This window comes from Cygnus olor, chromosome 9 (genome assembly GCF_009769625.2).
Source record: "Cygnus olor isolate bCygOlo1 chromosome 9, bCygOlo1.pri.v2, whole genome shotgun sequence".
In the NCBI taxonomy this organism is placed as follows: domain Eukaryota; kingdom Metazoa; phylum Chordata; class Aves; order Anseriformes; family Anatidae; genus Cygnus; species Cygnus olor.
Genome location: NC_049177.1, coordinates 21757726 through 21776536, shown reverse-complemented (window position 1 = coordinate 21776536; position 18811 = coordinate 21757726). Strand labels below are relative to the sequence as shown.

General features: G+C 41.2%; 1 protein-coding gene across 5 annotated transcripts; it reads left to right on the top strand.

Moving 5' to 3' along the window:
• Positions 1-293: 293 nt before the first annotated feature.
• SKIL (SKI like proto-oncogene) lies at positions 294-18520 on the top strand. 5 transcript variants are annotated; one of them, XM_040567043.1, is made up of 7 exons: positions 294-381; positions 1787-3621; positions 6832-6929; positions 8326-8564; positions 8794-9032; positions 10136-10360; positions 13196-18520. In XM_040567043.1, exons 2-7 carry the CDS (start codon positions 2515-2517, stop codon positions 13355-13357), a joined length of 2070 nt encoding a protein of 689 aa, XP_040422977.1. In that variant the 5' UTR covers positions 294-381; positions 1787-2514; the 3' UTR covers positions 13358-18520. The 5 variants fall into 5 exon arrangements, with proteins under 5 accessions (XP_040422977.1, XP_040422974.1, XP_040422975.1 ...); XM_040567040.1 differs by having other exon boundaries at positions 339-442; XM_040567041.1 differs by lacking the exon at positions 294-381 and adding an exon at positions 1352-1429.
• Positions 18521-18811: the final 291 nt, after the last annotated feature.

The window sequence follows — 18811 nt, the reverse complement described above, 5'->3', positions numbered from 1 at the left end:
TGCAAGCATACAGTAAGATTTTTTCTCTTTGCAGATGTTAACTTCAAGGGCAAAACCTGCAAACAAAATAGTGTCTCACACCAAGGGGAATGATAACAGAGAAGTCAGTACTTTGTCTATCAGTGCGCAAGCAATATATGTAGTTTGCAATATGTGAAAAGGAGCTTATGCTTCTTTTTATACATATAAGGGGCAATTATATGCTTTAGAGTAATCCTGGATCTCTGCTTGCCCAGCCATCATCAGAAGGAAGCGTTGCAGATACTGCAGCGGATGTGGTATTTTAAAAGAGAGTTAAAAGGTGCCTTGCGAAGCCGCTCTGCCTGAGGCTGGAGCACCACTCAGCCCAGCCTGCCCTGAAGAAACCTGAGCGCATCAAAGGTGCGAAGTCAAAGATTAAAGCGTACCCAAATCCTCTGCTTGTAAACCGCTCAGCGGCAAGGTAACTTTTGTTTTTCCTGCTGTGATCATCCTTCCAGCCTGGTGCTAGGAAAGGAGAGGACCGAGGCCGCTCACCGTGGGGAGCAGAGGGCTTAGGGGGTGCCTGGTGTATGTGCAGCCACCCCTTCCCCTGTGCTGCATGCTTTTGTTCTCAGTGTGCTCATGTCGGGTGCTGCACAGGGCGAAAGGCAACGGCAAAGTGGGTCAGTCAGCCGCAGCGTTGCCCTCACAAAGGTGTAAACCAAAGAGCTTTGGGCTCCTTGTGCACACGGCAAACTTGTAACTTATAAACAAGCCAGACAAGGACTGAACAGACCTTGAGGAGCATCTTCGAGCCATGCAGCAGGGAGAAGCTCCTCCTGTAAACCCCTCTTTTAATGAAGCAAGGGCTTGATTTATGCCGGGGGCTCCATGCTGCGCTTTGACGCCTGCTCTACAACGCTGCCCCTTTCCGCCCGGCTGCCTCACGGCGACAGGGCCTGGCCGGGGTGAAGTGACCATGCCCGGTGGACCATGGCCAGGGTGACCAGGACAGGGATGACCACGCCCGGGGACACCAGGCCGGGGGTGGCCATGCCCGGGTACAGCAGCGGCCGCCGGCACCTCAGGGGGACTCTGCCTTCCCTCACAGCCCCGCGCTGCCGGGCCGGGCCCTCAGCGCCCGCGCAGGGAGCTACCGCCGCTGAGGGCTGGGTGAACACCGAGTACAAACATCCAAATACCATTTTTTTAATTTCATTTCATTTCCTTTTATTTGCTTTTATTTCATTTTATACTTTTTTTTTCGCCGTGCCGGGCGGGGGCAGGGCAGCCTCCTTCCTCTGCGTGAGGCGCCGGCGGCGGCTCCCGCCGTGCCCCAGACGGTGGGCGGGGAGGAGACGGAGGGAGGGGGGGGTGAGGGAGGGAGGGAGGGAGGGAGGCGGCGCGCGCCCCCGGCGGGTTCGTGCCCGCGCGTCTCCGCCGCCGCCGCCGCCGTCTCCGCAGTGAGGTCACGGGGGGGGGGGGGAGCGAGGAGGGGGGCGGCGGCGCGTGCGCGGCGCCTGCTCCGCTCCCGGGCTGCCGGGGCCGCCGCGGCGCCGGGTGAGGGGGGCGGGGGCGCGCCCGGGAGGGCGGGGGGGGAGCAGCGGCTGAGCGGGCTGGGGCCGGCCTGAGGCGAGGCGAGACTGGGGCGGGGGGGGGGGGGGGGCGGCGGCGGCGGCGGCACCGGGGCCTTCCGGGGTGGGTCGGTGCGGCGTGAGGGGAGCGGGGAGGGGACGGGGACCGGCAACCGGCAACGGGACCGTGCCGGTGGGGCCCGGCCGCCGCTGATTCCCCCCCCCCCCCCCCCCCGTGTGTCTCCCCGCAGGCCGTGTGTGGAGGAGCGGTGCCGCCGGGCGCAGCCGCTGGCCCTGAGCCGCGCCGCCGGTAGGTGAGGGCGGCCAGCCGGGACGTGCGGCGGAGACAGCCCCGCCGGAGGGGACCCCCGGTGGTGGCCGGCGCCTGCCCCCCTCTGGCCCCCGGCCTCTGCCCGGCCCGGCCCGGCCCGGCCCGGCCCGGCGGCCCCCCGGAGTTGGCAGCGCGGCGGAGCAGGCCCCGGGAGCCCAGCGTGCGGAGGGGATCGGCGGTGCTCCGGCTGAGGTCTGTGAGCCTTTTGTACCTCCGTACCTAGAGACTTACTGCAGAAGACCGTGTATTTTCTAAAGGAGAACCCATCGAGGATGGCCGCTCCTCCATCAACTCCTTTTTTACTAAATTGCTCTTCTAGACTATTGTGTGAAACAGCGGTGGGGCGTGAAGCATAACCTTTCTTATACACAGTGTTTTTTATAGAAGAGAATCGAACAAATACTTATAAAACTTAAAAAAATTGTCTAACCTCTCCAGTCTTAATTTTGTAGTATTACGTTCAAAATGGGTCACGGTTTTTCCCGTTGGAGACTGAAGAATTAACTTCTTACCGAAAGGAATGCAAAACCTGGTGTGCCGGAGGTAATCGAGATCACTTCAGATTGTTTTAGCTTTTTTTTTTTTCTATAAACCAGCAGGAAAATGCACGCTCGAGACTTTAATTAATTAAAGTTGTGGTGTTTAGCGATGGAAAGCCCGCAAACAAACTTCCCGCTAGGTCTGGTTTCAGACCAGAAGAGGACGGGGATGCAGGAGGACGGGAGTCCCCCGTTCAAAAAAGTAATGACAGAAATGCACGTAAATAGCCAAGTGCGAGTCGTAATAAATAAATTGCCAGCAATAAAGAAGGAAAACTTGGACGAATACGATGAAACTCCTATGGAGGCTGATGGGGAAAATGCCAAGCCAAACAGTACTTCAATCTCTGAGCCTTTGAATTTAAATCCAGGTCTGAAACACACGTTGGCACAGTTCCACTTGAGCAGCCAGAGCTCCCTGGGTGGACCGGCGGCTTTTTCAGCTCGCTATTCCCAGGAAAGTGTGTCTCCCACCGTCTTCTTGCCTCTTCCGTCGCCACAAATCCTGTCTGGTCCGCTGCTTATTCCTCCAGACAGTTCCACCGAGCTCACTCAGACTGTACTGGAGGGGGAATCCATCTCTTGCTTCAAAGTCGGAGGGGAAAAAAGACTTTGCCTGCCTCAAGTGTTGAATTCGGTTCTCCGCGACTTTTCTTTGCAACAGATTAATACCGTGTGCGATGAACTGTATATATACTGCTCAAGGTGCACTTCTGACCAGCTTCATATTCTCAAGGTTTTGGGAATTCTTCCGTTCAACGCTCCCTCCTGTGGGCTAATTACACTGACTGATGCTCAGAGACTATGCAATGCTTTACTACGCCCTCGCACTTTTCCCCAAAATGGCAGTTTTCTCCCCGGTAAGAACACCTTGGCCCAACTGAAAGAGACTGGCAGTGCCTTTGAAGTAGAGCATGAATGCCTGGGCAAGTGCCAGGGTTTGTTTGCACCTCAGTTCTACCTTGCGCCGGACGACCCCTGTATCCAGTGTCTGGAGTGCTACGGGATGTTTTCACCCCAGACATTCGTGATGCACTCACATAGATCTCCTGACAAGAGGACCTGCCACTGGGGGTTTGAGTCAGCCAAGTGGCACTGCTACCTTCACATTAACCAAAAATACTTAGGGACGTCAGAGGAGCAGGAGCTGAAGCATCTCTTGGAGGAAATGAAGGAGAAATTTAGTGAGAAAAACCAGAAAAGAACTCGGTCCAAAGTAAGTTGGCCTGCTCTTGTAGAACTCCTGAATCTTTCTCTGCTCACACGTAAATATGCTGTTTGGAAGCACGTTGCTTGCCTTTTGTAAATGTTGAACGCTTGTCAAATCAAGCCCAAGTTAAATCTATGACAGGGCTTCACCATGGAAATACATTTTTGATGAACAGGTGCTGTAATTTTCTCTTTGGGCTCTGAGTAATTTCATTCAAGCTGGTTTGGTTTTGTTGGTCCTTTTTCCATTTTCAAATAGGCAGGCTTTGGAAAGTTCAGAACTGTTGCGGAAATGCTCATTCTCCCTTTTGACCTTTGAGTATGTTTTATGCAGTATGCCTTGCAGCAGCTGAGCACAGCAGAAAGGAGCTTGAAAACGAAGTATTACGAATTACTTTTTCATTTGTTACGTTTACACCAGCACACACGCTCGTGGTGTATGGCCACCTAGCCTGCCAACCACCCGTCTCATGACTTTGCGTGCAGGGTAATGGTGCATCGATAAGTCGCTATTTAGAAGCCCAGCGTCTGCTTGTTCAGCACCAGCTTTCTGTTTAAACCAGTTGTACAGAGAAATATGCCAAAAGAAGGGGGTTTTAAGCAGTCCAAGTAATGAGCTGTAGGCCGGTATCTTGACAATGGTTAATAATAGACATAGTATTTTTTCCTAAAATACCGCTGCAAGTCTGCAGTGTGGTTCAAAAATACAGAGCTTCTTTTTCCCCAATTTAAATAATAAGACAAGCACCAGATAAATGGTGAACTTTGCTGGGGAAATAATCATGTTATGCTCAAGGAATAAGTTTTTAAGAGGATATTTGGTAGGGAGCAGAGAGTAACAAGTAGATGAAAGTGAGATGTGCAGGGAATGCCATCAGAGATGTTTGCCTTCGCAGAATATACAAGTTTATTGTGCATAATTTAAACTTAGATGTTCTGAAATGGTTCCTGCCCCACGCTGTGTTTCTTTTTAGTTTATTGGTCATTTAAATGTCTGCTTGCTGGCTGCTGGTTTGATTGATCCGTTGTGCCTGTTGGGTGTTGGGTTGTGGACTCCAGAGGAGCAGCGGCAAGAGCAGGCTGGATCAGTGGGCCCAAAAAGGTGTGCAGGGTATTTGACGCCTCTCAGTGTAAACTCCTCAAAACGTAGTATTGCAGAAGGACTTACTACAGTAACAAGTATTTTTACAGCTGTGCCGGTCTGCTGTAAGGGATTTTATCAGAAAATTTCCACGAAAGTCTGCAATATGGCATGCTTCCACATGCTGAAGTGCTTAGAGATGCAGGTGAGCTCATAGCGAGGAGACTGCTTGTTGTCTGATAAAGGCTGTCGTGACAATCTTTGTCCTTGCAATGCCAGTACAGGTAATAAACTGTCGCGTAGTGCGTGCATCTGTGGAAATTACCTTCCAGAGTCACACCTATTACACTGCTTGCTTCCTGCTTTATGGTAGCAGATTTCTGACCACGAGATCTTTCAGTTTCCTGTATACGGATGAAAAAATAGCTCAAGTTAACAGTAGCAGTCATTTGGAGTGGACTGCTACAAATGAAATACAAACAAACCTCTTTCTGGAGTCTTCCATTGCACACCTGTATAGTTCTTTCTTCTAAAGCAGCACATGAAATCAGAATGAGAGAAGAACTCTGAAAACTTTAGCAAAGATAAAATGGTGGGAAGGGCTTGTTTTTTTTTTTTGGTCTCACGGGTATTCATCTTGCAAGTACAAAAGGTTAGAAGAGTTTAATAGGGGAGCGTTTGGATCACAGCCTCTGCTTCCTTGTCCTGGGGGAGCTGGCGCTGCTTTGGCAAGTCTTGGCTTTCCCTCATTCGTGTGTGAGAGCGCTGTTAGATGTGACACGCAGACATTACATTTTCTTATGCTCCTGGGCAAATTTGTGTACAGGATATTGCGTTTGCTGCTCTGTCACCTTCTCACCACTTGCTGAGCGGTTGCTCCTCGGAGCTGTCACCGTGTCTTTGAGGTCATCGTGGAGGGAGCAGGACAGACAGTCCCCCTTGGCTAGGTCTTGGTCCATCCCTGCCTTCTGGAGAGAAAACTAATAAAGGAAAATAGTAGTTCATCTGTAAAATAAGACCCAAAGAAGAACAAGAAGCTCTGAAGTAGTAATAATAAATTTCTAATTAAACCCTTAGTCTTTGGGACATTCCAAATGCGATCCTGTGCCTTGCCTCTCTCCTTAGCATTGCACTCCGAGCTTACTCACCTCCCAGTGTACTTAGCTTTTGCTTTCGGTACTTTAACAGTAGGCAATGTAGGCCCTCCCCTACTGTACTCACACAGTTTTGTGCTAATAAGAAACTTGTAGGCTGTGCATTTGCCACCGAGTTTCTTGTTTTCTGGCGAGTTCTGGGCTCCGTGGCATCATGCCCGCCTGCTCACCGTGGAAGTGCCTTCGGTATGTCCGGGTTGCTCCCGCGCTGCGGCACAGCCTTTGGCGTCGCCACAGTTCCGGTGGTCGCTGCACTAAAACTGACCTCGGTTCTCAGGCTGCGAGGTGGCCGCCGTGGTTAACTCCAGAAATGTCTCTTGAGACAAACGACAAGACTTGCTGCCTAAATACGGAACGCACAGAAGGTTTGTCTAAGTTGATGTCTTCTGATGCACCCGGAGTAATCCTGTTTGTTACTGCAAAGGGAATGGAGTTGTCAGGTTACTGCAGTGGCCTTGCCCAGACCTCTAATAAGAGGTCCTAACTTCCTTTAGCGGTCTTCTTTCTAACACCAGTCATTTGCGCTTTATTCATTTTGTAGTAAAGCATCTGGCAAGCGCGTACTCTGATGTGGATACTTCATTGCAGAGGCTCATACAAACCTTGGAAGTGTGGAATCCTCTTTCCGCTTCTCGCAAGCACTTGTAGCATGTCCCTGGCAGAGATCTCAGCAGAGTTTTTATGTAGCTTTGTAAAGAGATTTTCTTTCGGTTTCGTTGCTCCTTTACCCATAATGGGAAATTGGAGATGGAAGAAACTTCTGGTGCTTGCATCACCCTGTACCTCTGCCAAAGGCTGTCTGCTTTCCGGTACCCCAGTTTGTCTGCTTCTGCCCAACTCTGTCTGTATGTATTAATGCAGTAAGTGCCATTCCACTCAGAAGCATTGATTAAAATGTGAATAACATGTGCCTGTCTGTTACAGGCACAATTACTGGTTTTTATTGTGTTTTTTTTTTCTTTTTCTTTTTTCTTTGCTTTAGGTGGATTCACAGCAGAGCCTAGAGTTATCCCAGTGGTATCCCGTTATAAAGCAAGAAGCAGAAACTGAACCTCAACCACCCTCCTTTTTCCATCCCAGGTAACTGAATTTCCTGTGCAGAACTCTGAGCATCGTATGCACGGGTTAAATTCTTTTAACTATTTAAAGATAGTTTCAACTGAAAAAAAAATATGTGCTTGCAACCTGAACTGTTAGGAAGAATAATCCAACCCTAACTTTTTATTCATTTCTTAGTGTAAATATTAATGAACTGCTTATGAGTGAATTATTGGTACGGGACTCAAGTTGTGATGTATGAGTGTTCTTCAGTAGGAAATAAAATTGAAATGTAATTACAGTCTCCCTTCTCAGAGTAGAAATGGCAGAAGCTAATTTTTAATCTTTCCTATTATAATGTAACTCATGTCTGTGAAAAGCCGCACAGGGCCTATTTACCATGAGTGCAACTTAATTTTCTTTCAAAAAAAAACTTGCAAAAACTGTGTGAAGACTTTATCCCACCCTGAAACCATGACAGCAGCTGAATTGTTGGTTGATTAGTTTCCTGGTTTTAGAAACCAAGTGCATGTCCTTCACATCGTGTGCACTTTGTATTCTGCATCAACCACAGAAACAGTCTTTGTTGAAGTACCTCTTACCCTGCATCCCTGCGGGGCAGCGCATTTAGTTTGTATGGGTGAGATCAGGCTCTTTTGACTAGCAGCATGCATCAAAGCAACACAAATACGCACTAGTTCCATGCAGACACGCGAATGGTAGAACATTTCAGATGGTCCCTGTTTGCTGTTTCTGTTGGTGCCCCCTTCAGAACCAGGAGGAAGGAAAGTGGTGAAGGCAGCAGTGTTGACTCCAACGTCATGACAGTAATTATCTTGGCACTGTCCTTAACAGATCTGGCAGTTTTTCCTTCTGTACTAGACGAAAGCTGAGTGGCTAGGTTAGGGAAATAGAGACAAATTCTCCCAGAAGTCAGGAGCTGTGAAAATCCAGACAGATTTGTAAACTCACATGGGGAAAAAAGGTCGTCTGATGCTGGTCTCGGGTCCGCCGCAGCACAGCCAGCACACAGCTTTGCTGTTTAAAGAGCAGTTTGCTCATTTCCACTACACTGATCCCTTCCGCCATTCTCCGTTGCTAATATGAGGATTATGAAAATGCTAGAGTCTGGATCTGGTGCCATTCTAATTTCACTCTTTGCATTGACATGAAGACTTCAAGTGATTTTTATATGATTTTTTAAATCTGTCATGTTTGAAAAATCCGTTTTTTGATGGCCGTAAAACTGTATCTAGATAATCTAGTCAGTAAAGATGAAGTAGGTCATTATTTCCTTTTGCATAGGAAAAATTTTGAAAGGATATGCTTATTTTTCATTGGAACTTTTACTGTTTGAAATCAGATTAAATTAAACTTACTGCTCATTCATCATTTGTTACACATTTTCATGCTTGATTGTACTGTTCTACCGTTGCAGTTACTACCTTTATATGTGTGATAAAGTGGTTGCCCCAAACGTATCCCTTGCATCACAATACAAGGACGTTGCAAAAACAGCAGTCAAAGCTTCAGAAGTAACTAAATCTTCATCTGGACAGTCAGAGAAAAAGCTCAGTAGCGGAAAGCACAAAAAAGTTGCCTCCTATCCAGAGCTTTCTCTTGAAGAACAGGAAAAAATTGACTTGAAAACTGGCATGGAACAGCATAAACGTTTAGGTGAGTGGATAAACTGTAAAGAAAATTATGTTGAAATCTTTTCGATTTTTATAGCATATAATTTTGGAAAGCTCAACACCAACCCAGTATTTTCTGATCATTTCCATGTCACTTCAGTTTTCCAAAAATTCTTTTGACCTTTTCTTAATCTTCAGTTCCCTTTGCATTTTTTTTCACTCTAAGCTTAGTTTCGTGTGATTTTTATGCTGTGTTCTTCTTTTATCTATAGATCCACCTGTGTCAACTCATTCTGCAAGAGGTGGAAAATCCGAGCGCATTTCTACCAAAAGCACTAGAGACTCTAAACGTGTTGAAGTAGGTAATGTGAGAACCTTGTCCCCCACTCTCATGAAAGACATCAGCTGTGAAGATGACAAGGGAAGGATCATGGAAGAAGTAATGAAAACCTACATCAAACAGCAAGAAAAACTAAATACTATTTTGCGGAGGAAACAGCAGCTTCAAATGGTACAGTGCCAGTCTGAATACCTTTAATTTTTGTCTACAGAAAACTAATGTTAGATTTTTGGTTCTAGAATCAATCTCACAGGTGACTTTCATGTAGAAACACCAGAACACACAGATGGTTTTCTACCAGCTTGAATCCAGACACGAAATATTTAATGTCCAATGTGTTTATTAGGTTAGAGTTTCCTAATAATTGATGTGTTTTCAGTTTGTAACTACTGTGTTTGAACTTCTTTTATTTTATCCACAAGAAAACTACCTTAAAATATTTTCCGAACATATAAGTATTTTGGCAAATACAGTTTTAAGTCCTCTAAAAATTTCTCAATTTTTAGGATTTTAAAGATGGAGACATCAATATCCTGGGAACAATGTTATCATTGGCATGCGTAACAAGAATACCACCTTCCTATTTCTATTTGATAAACCTTGTTTTTAGGAGATTTTATTATCTTTTTAATAATGGATGGCATTAGAAATTGGTGTTCATTTGTGATTTTGCCTCATTTCTATTTTCTGTACTAACTTAGGTAAATACTGTCTTGGCTGCTTACATTCATAACCCAGACCTATTTTTTTTTTAACATTAAGCTCAGAATTGGTCAGCTCAGATAGGGTCTCAGGGCTGCTGCTGTTAAGGCGTTCTGCTTTTGGAGGTAAAGCTTAGAGAGAAGTTTATATATACATATATATATATATATATATATGTATATTTTGATATTTTTCAAAAGGTCTTAATGTTAACAGACAAAGAAACCAAACACACTTCTTTTTTCTGATGATGCACCTCTTCATCTTCAGAGTATGTTTTAGTAAACTAGTGCTACTGCTTTCTGAGGTTCACTGCTGGATGTTTTGGATCTGTTTCTGGAAGCTCCGTGTACTTGAAAGTATAAATGATGTCGTTATATTGAATTAAGTGCTTGCTACAAAATTCCATGCCAGCACTGATAAGTAGATAAGTACCATTACCAGGCTATTGTTACCTTAACATAAATGTGCTCTTTTTGGCCTTGTTGTTTCTAGATACACATTTAAATTACAAGGCTAGTGTTTTACTTCCCTGGTGTTAGAACCAAGGTGTATGTAATCTGTCTCCACAGGAAGTGGAAATGTTAAGCAACTCTAAAGCTATGAAGGAGCTAACTGAAGAACAGCAGAATTTACAAAAAGAACTTGAATCTTTACAAACTGAGCATGCTCAAAGAATGGAAGAATTTTATTTTGAACAGAGGGACTTGGAGAAGAAACTGGACCAAGTGATGAAGCAAAAGTGTACCTGTGACACCAATTTAGAAAAAGACAAAGAAGCGGAATATGCTGCACAGGTGAGAAGTGTATCAGTAAATTGCAAAGTTATTGCTCATCCATTGTAAGATTTCGTCTTCTCCATATCTTCTGATGCCGTAGACTAACTCCAAAATAAGCGACAATGACAGCATGTTTATTTCCCTTTCCCTGGACTGAAACTGAGGGAGAATGCAACTTACAGAAACACTTCACCTGTCAGGTGCTGCATGGTTCCCATTTCAGATACTTGTATGATATTGCTGATGAAATAATTAATGTTAAACATAAGGTCTGTAATACTCTCATTTCAAACAAGTCATGTTTTTAATGTATGTAGGCTTGTCTGTGTTACAGGATTAAACATCATTTTAGTTATAGAAATAAGCTGTTAATCTTTTTCTTCTTTTTATTGGGGGGGGTGGGAGGGGGAGGTACCAAACCTCTTGACTGCCTTTGTGTCAGGTTAGTAGCATACCTTGCTGCTCTTTGTGTTCCTTGGTGGTACCATCTTCTGCACCATCTGATGAAACCCCTTCTGTGCTCTATCAAAGTATTTGATCAAGAATTCTCTTTTGGACATTTTTTGGGGATTTTTGTTTCTCCCTATTCCTGCCTCTTGGGTTCAAATATCATAACCTGTGGAGGTATTTTTTTCTTTCACCTTCTTTTTGACTTTTATTACTGCTTCTTTATGATGGAGGTCATTCCAATAGGAAAAATCCATTAAATGCCCAAGACAGGCTTGGAATGGCCCTTTTCAAAATTCATTGCTGTTATGATTAAATGTGTATTGAAGTTCTTCGTACTGTCACAGAAAACATAGTCTTTTAAAGAAACAAAATCTAAAACTTAAGCTCAGTAAAACTTTGTGGTCATTTGATCATAGTTTTATCTGTTCTTATTGTCTCAAAATAAGAAACAGGCTGTACTTGAGTGACTGGTTTTGGTATTTTTAGGGAGTAGGGCAGTGACTAGCATCATAAATCCTTCTCATGAATTTAATTTCATGACATCCCGCTCCACAGATTCCTAGCCTTTGCTGCCAGAACTAATCCTCTCTGACTAAGGTCTGATTTACCAAACATCTGGTACAAGCCCTATTACTGCAAGTAACAACATGTTCTAATTTGTGAAGATAATCGTGCATAGTGTGTTTTGTATGGCTTGTGTAGTTTACGTTCTTTAGAGGATAAAAACCATAGATTGCTCCCCAAGGAGATATATCGATTGTTTCTTTTGATGTTAGAATACTAAATACGTTCCTTCCATGAAAGTATACTTGGTTATTAGTTGTATAACTATCTGGAACATATCATTTGACTCTTTTTTTCCATTTATCACATCTATATTTTGGACCCCAGGTTCCAAGCAATTGTCAGAAGCATCTGAGTTAAACAGAGGTCCTGGCAATAGTTAATTTCCCAGAGCTGTCTTATACAGCATTGAAAACAGCTTTAAGCTGATGTCTTCTTGAAGCCAGTTGCTCTCTCTCTCTCTGAGAACTGTGGACTGAGAAGAACCCTCTTTGTACTTTAAATGAAATTAATGAAAATAGGGGGGTTGGAATTTGGGTAAATGTTTGCTCTTCTATCTAGCCCTGCCTGAAGATGTGCTAAGTGTTTTCTCCTCCTTTTTTTTACTCCTTTGTTGACTTGTCTAGTTTAATTGCTGCTTTACCTTGTCAATCATAACAGGGCAGTATAACCAGTACTGAAGCCTCTCCTTACAGCTGGAAACCAAAGCTCAACCAGAGACCTGCTTATGTAGTACGTGCTGTGACATGCAGGCAGTGGGCTTTACCATGCTGCACCAGTCCACATAATCAAAGCAGTGGAGTCAGAAGACTTGTGTTAGTAGGCTAGTGCTGTCTAAGAATTACTTACATATTTCTGATTATATTAAGAACCGTTTAAATGGTTCTGATTATACAAGTGAAGGTTAATGTCCATTGAGCAGTAGGTTTCTCTAAAATCAGCACAGCAGTTTCTTTGCCCAGGATGTTGTACAGCAATTGGCAAACACCAGTGTTCCTGTATGCTTCTCCTTTTTTCATTCTCATGAGTTGTTTTTTTTTTTTTTTTCAGTGAGATGTACATTTAGCAATTATTTAGATAGATACACATCATCATTAATGCAGATGGAGTTTTTAGATTCAGTGAGGTCTTTTCATAAGAAACATGTAAATCAGTGGAAGAGAAGATAACTGGTTTCTAGTCTCCCTGTTGTAACTGAGGGTAGTATACATGTAAGCAACTTGACATGAACTTTGTCACAGTTGAAAAATTCCTCAGACTTTTCCAGATCTCACTGTAAAGAAGTTTTGGTGGGAAAGAGCTGACCCCAATAAATTTAAAATAGTTTTTTAATTATTTAAATCTAGGTGCAATATTTATACGTATATAAACAAAATGTGGTTAATTTTTTTAAATTACTTAGAAGTGCCCTTTTCAGCATTGCCTGTTATCGTTTGGTCTACTTAAGTCTTTCTGATGGTCTGGCAAGTTTCACATTTACGGTACTCCAAAGATTAAGAATGTATTTAATTTTCTGCATTGAAACACAAAATATTTCACAAGAAATCCAGGATAGACTCATGTTTATATTTGAACACACATAAATGCGGTTATGTTCAGGATTTTCTGCATCTCATTTCTCCTTCATTTATGCTAAAGAATATCAAAAGCAGTGTTGGTGTCATTTGCTATTGGTGTAGTAGGTGTAGCATAATTCTTGATAACTGTAGAAAATGAGCTGATAAATAATGGTGAAAAATATTTTTATCTGATTCACAGGGTGGTCATCAGTGGGGTCTTGAATAGTTGATGTTTACAAATACGTTTGCTAAAATTAAATGTCTGTCTTCTCTTTTACAGCTAGCAGAATTGAGACAGAGATTGGATCATGCAGAGGCAGATAGACAAGAGCTTCAAGATGAACTGAGGCAAGAACGAGAGGCAAGGGAAAAGTTAGAGATGATGATAAAAGAATTGAAGCTACAGATTTTGAAATCTTCAAAAAATGGAAAAGGAAAATAGAAATTCAAAGAGGAAGCATGACTGTGTCTTTCAAACAGGGTGTTTTGTTTTTTATCGAATTGTAAGCTGTTTCTGTGTGATAAGAGAAAGTATTCTCTACAGATTTCTATTTGCCAGACAAGTCCAGATGAAGATATACATATATATATAAATAAATAAATAGATAGGTATACATTTTTAGATTTTCCTAACTAATGAAAATCTGCATTTATTTGTACTGCTGTTTCTCAAACTATGAAAAAAAAGAAACTTACGATTCAGAGTGACCAGTTTCTGTTTATTTCTAATGCAGTCTTGAGGACCCTATACCTTTTAACATTGTCTGTTAAAATATATTTGGTGATCTTTATTTTAGCTTCAGTTATAAAAAATTTAAAAATTAAAAATTCTGATTTCTTCAAGGCCAAGAATAGTTTGGGTTTCAGTGAGAATTTTGTGTTTTCTAATTGGAGAAAGTAAAGGCAGCTTTTTATCTGTAAGGTAATACCCAAAATCACCGTGAAAATAGATGGATGATTATCAGAAGTGATTTGCCAACATGAGTTTTTCCCATAATTTTGTTACGTGAAATCAAGCTGATCTTTTCAGTATGTGCTATTTAACAATTCATTCACTCTAAAGCATTTTACAGTAATCATTTGGTTACCATGCTAGAAGAAGAAAACAACAGGCTTTTTTTCGTAAATTAAAAAAATAGAATCAAAAATGAAATCTTCTAAAATATAAAAATCACATTTTCTTTTATTGTCTTCTGTACTGCAGGTAAAGCAGACTGTTTACGAGGGCTTGTAGTGACAGGAGAAAGGGCAATGTTTTAAAACTGAGAGAAAGTAGATTTAGGTAGGATATAAGAAAGAAAATTTTTAATGATGAGACACTGGAACACGTTGCCCAGAGAAGTTGTGGGTGTCCCATCATTAGAAATGTTCAAAGTTAGGTTAGATGGTGCTTTGGGCAACCTCAGCTAGTGGAAGATGTCCCTGTCCATGGCAGGGGAGTTGGACTAGATGATCTTTGAATGTCCCTTCCAGCCTGAACTTCCATGATTCAGTGGCTTACCTGGTTTTCAGATACTAGTGCTTTCAAGAAAAATAATATTTATAAAAAAGAAAAGAAAAGAAAAAAGTACTGGTTTCTTTGGTACCCCAAGCCTCCATACTTTGAGCTTCTTGCTAACTAGTGGATTTTTCTTTCATCACATAAAACAGGCCTTAACTGACGTGATGATAATTGCTTAGAAAAATCAAATTCTAAGATATGGCACTTTGAAAATCATTTTGATAGTTTCTACATTTGAATGGCATGGTAATGTTACCATGAATTAAGAAATACAGCATGTTCGTTGAGCTATAACATTTAAAAATGTGTAATTGTACAGAACTTCTGTTTTATGTATATATAACATTTACTTGAGTACTTCAGAAGTCTGATTCCTGGTAGATTCAATGCATGACTACAGATTAAGATGAAGTACTTCTTTGCACTTCTTTCCAAAAAGTTTGATATAGCTGACAGGTGTTAGCTGATTATGTCGATGACTAGAAATGTCTTAGCAGTTTTGTTATTTCACTACATAATTTTAAACTGTGCTTTAGCTCCTGTTACATTTTTAAGGTACTTAGGTTTATAACTCTCTTAATAATTCAGTTAGTACTGGTGAAACCACTAGTGAAAGCCTACTAGCATCAATTTTTATTCTGAACTAGTAAAACTGAAAACTTCTAGTTCTTCCTTATCTCTCTGTTAGTGGTATAATAGGATTGAATATCATAGAGACAGATAAAATTGCACAAATATTTAAATTGAATGAAAAATTAGGTGATAAATGTCATGGAGTCATAGAATGATTCTTTTATAGCTGTATATAATTTTGTCTATGGACTCTATGTCACATTTACACTGATAATTAAGGCAGGTTAGGTGAAAAAATATGAAACACTTTTCTTTGACGATGTTAATCAGAAAAGAGGATCCAGATTACATTTTTCCCTTCTTCCTCAGCTCCATCTCCAAATTATTACTTAAAGAAGAAAAAGAAAAGACTGTCTTTACAGCAGAGTGATGGTTTGGAACAAAATGATTATAAATTATTCTTCTTGTATGTTCACCACTTGCTTTAAGATCACTTGAATGCTTTATTTTAAAAAAGACCAAGAACATGGCTGTAGGGGGAGTGGGCAAGAATGTCGGTAAAAGTGTGATTATTAGGCACTGCAGCTTGAAGTTGGATTAGCTAAATTGATAAATAAGGAAACACTGTCCTGGGGAACCACAAAGTTTCTTCTGGGTATTATCAGAGGATCAAAAGAGACCGTTTGGAGCTGCTTTTCAGTATCAGTGTTCTGAACCAAACTTGTTCACTTGTCAGTGTAGAGAAGGCCACGCGGTAGGGCTGGAGTACCGGATTTACCGCAGTGTTTATAGCTTAGCTGTCGAATGTATGGCATCCTCACGGGATTATTATACCTGAGTACTGTATATTCACTTTTCATTCAGGTCTTGTCTACGTTACGTGACTTCCGCTCCAATTTCCCATTTTGCCACTGGTTGCAGTGGGAGACCAGTACAGCCGGGGTCCGTGCCTTGGGCAGCGCTTCCACCACATGCCAACCAGGCTCGCTGGCTCCTGCTACAGACCAATAAAATGCTGGTGGCCGTAATTTGTACTAATATTTTCACTGCTGCAAAAACTCCAGCAGCTTATAGCAGTTTTAGCAATTCCAGCTGCAGGTAAGGCCTCCTAATACTTCTAAAACATCTGGCTGAAAAAGCTAATTGAGCATTTATTAAAATGACTTAAAAAGTAGCTTTGTAAATATTCCATGTAGTCAATCTGAAGTTAGGATGCATTTTAAATTATTGTAATCCTCTTAAAATTCTTAAATATTACTTTCAGGTTCTTTACATAACATAAATAATTTTCATATGTGTAGACTTAATTTTATACTGATTTTAAGTAATAATGTATACATAAATGTGCCATAGATTTTGTGTGTTCAGTCTTTGAAAGATAGTTTTTTAGTAAATTGTAAATAATATGATGCAAGTTCCAGAACAAATATATGTTAACCTTTTTTCACTACCTTATGCTAGTTAATATTGAGTGGTTTATTTTACAACCCAATGTAGGAACTTGGAATCAGAGCTTAAGGGCCTTCACTTAAGTGCACACCTAATGGTAGAAGCTAATTCTGTCACTAGGTACTTGCTTTTAGCCATGGCATGCTCATTTTATGTATTATTGTTTGTTCTACCTTCAGGTTTTGGTTGCCAACAATTTAGGCAGGAAGTTGTTTCCTCAGATAGTTGTGACATTAAGTCTTTAGGAAAAAAATCCTAGAATTGTTCACAATTTTAAGTCTTCATTATTAAACACCTAGATTGAAATCAAAGTTGCTTAGTGCACCTTTTGGAACAAAGTAGGATTCAGGCTGAAATACCTAAATTGCTCCTAGACTTTTTGAAAAGAACTTTCACAAGCTTTGTGTACTCTAATGAGCAAGAGAATATAAGAATTGAGAGAAATTTTGCAAGTCAGAGAACCCTCGTTCACAGAGTAGCCATGTGTCCCTAGACGAAAGAGATTTTATCCAAAATCTCCAAACTTGAGTCCGTCTGTGTTTAGTTTTTGTAAAGCATATCGTTTAGCTTGAGAACTTAGGTGAATGTAGTTAAGTTTCACATCCTTCAGCTAATTTTATTCTATATTTAATATATTAATAGCCTAGGTGTAAAACCGTTTGTATATAGTGAAGGCATAATGCAATTAGTGAAGTAGGAAAAGTGGAGTGGGAGCATAAAGCTACCAGTGGCCTGAAAAAATACGGCTTGGTCCATATTTTAGAAGTCACGACTGTTTATTCATACATTCTTGATTTATACTGGGGGTTGGATAGCTATAATGTGTTAAGAAATTTTTGGAAAACTTTCCTAGCATTAGTTGTGAAGTTGGCCTTGAAATGCTGTCATGGTCAGCTTCCTAGAATTCACTTGTTTGTAGAGTATATATTTTGACTGTCAGCAAAGATAACAACTTTGTATTTTTTCTGCACTTAATTCATGTAATTGATCCACACAACAGAGTTTTCTATAATATGGTGAAGTCAACAAACGACGTAATTACACCTACCTGTTAATCTGTGCTTGAACTATATCAGTAGTTTTATTTAAGCTGTCAGCAGCAAGCAGCAAGAAGCTGCAAATTTTGATCTTTTTGCTCATTTGTAGTGGGAGAAGTGTTCATCAGTGTTTTCATTACAGAAAGCTTGTAGAATTTTCTGTTTGTTGCAAATCTATTTCAAAAAGATCCTTTTTTTTTTTAGCTTTTGTGAAAGCACTCATTGCTTACAAATTGCATGACAAGTTCACTGTGTGTCTCTATTATTTAGATTTTTCCATTATTTAGCTTTTTTTTTTTTTTCCAGAGTTAGTGGTTCAGTTGGGAAATGCTTGAAAAATGAGTTTTAAGCACTTCATCAAGCACAGCAAATGGTTAAAATTTTGTTTTTGGAAAATTGATTATATGTAACAATATCAATTGATTTTTTTTTTTTCTTCGAATATAGATACCTCACTTAAAGGAAAGCACAGTTATACTGTATTTAAAATAATTCTAGGAAATAATAAAAAGTTGGTCTAAAATATTTTGTTGCAGTTACGTTGCTTTCTGTGATGGACAAAATCTGTTTTTGTGTTTTCATACTTGCTCTCAAAAGTATTTATTGATGTTGACATGCCAATACGATTATCTTAAATTCCAGGAAGTAGTTGCAAAACACCAGTCTGTTTAGCTGAAGGCAACAGGTTGGATGACTATTCCAAAACCATAGTAAAAGCCTGTGAAAACGATCAGTGCATTCAAGGATTTTTAATACTTTGCCAATGATGTACAGTCTTACTGCTAGCGTTGCTGTGGTTGCATTACATGACACACGAAACTGTCCTCTACCTCACGTGAGATTAACTGATATTTTATATGGTTTTAGTAAACAAGAGGCTTCTATCTGGTCACTTAGTTTACAAATTTTGAATTATATTTATTGAAACATGACATACTGTGCTCTTAGCTTATACCTCAATTGTATTTTGTGCTGTTATCCATTTTCATGCCGTGTAAATACATGTACAGATTGTGGACTCAAAAACAAATAAAAAACTGTAATGTCACAACGCTTGTCTTCGTAATGTTTTGTACAAGGAAATACAAATGTGACTTTCTGAAGGTGTTTAACAATGGTGCTGTTTTAGAGAAGACAGTCTGCCGTGCTTTGATTACAATAAATTAAGACCTGATTACACTGAAGCTTTGTTAGCAGAACTCCCACAGCTTGCAGCAGCTCCCCAGTTTTATAAAGGGCGTTTTTAGCAAAATCTACAAGATCCCCCTCACAGTGAGTCCATTTCCTAAGCCTCGCAGGGCTCCATGAAGATATCGACAGCAAGATTTCTCCGTAT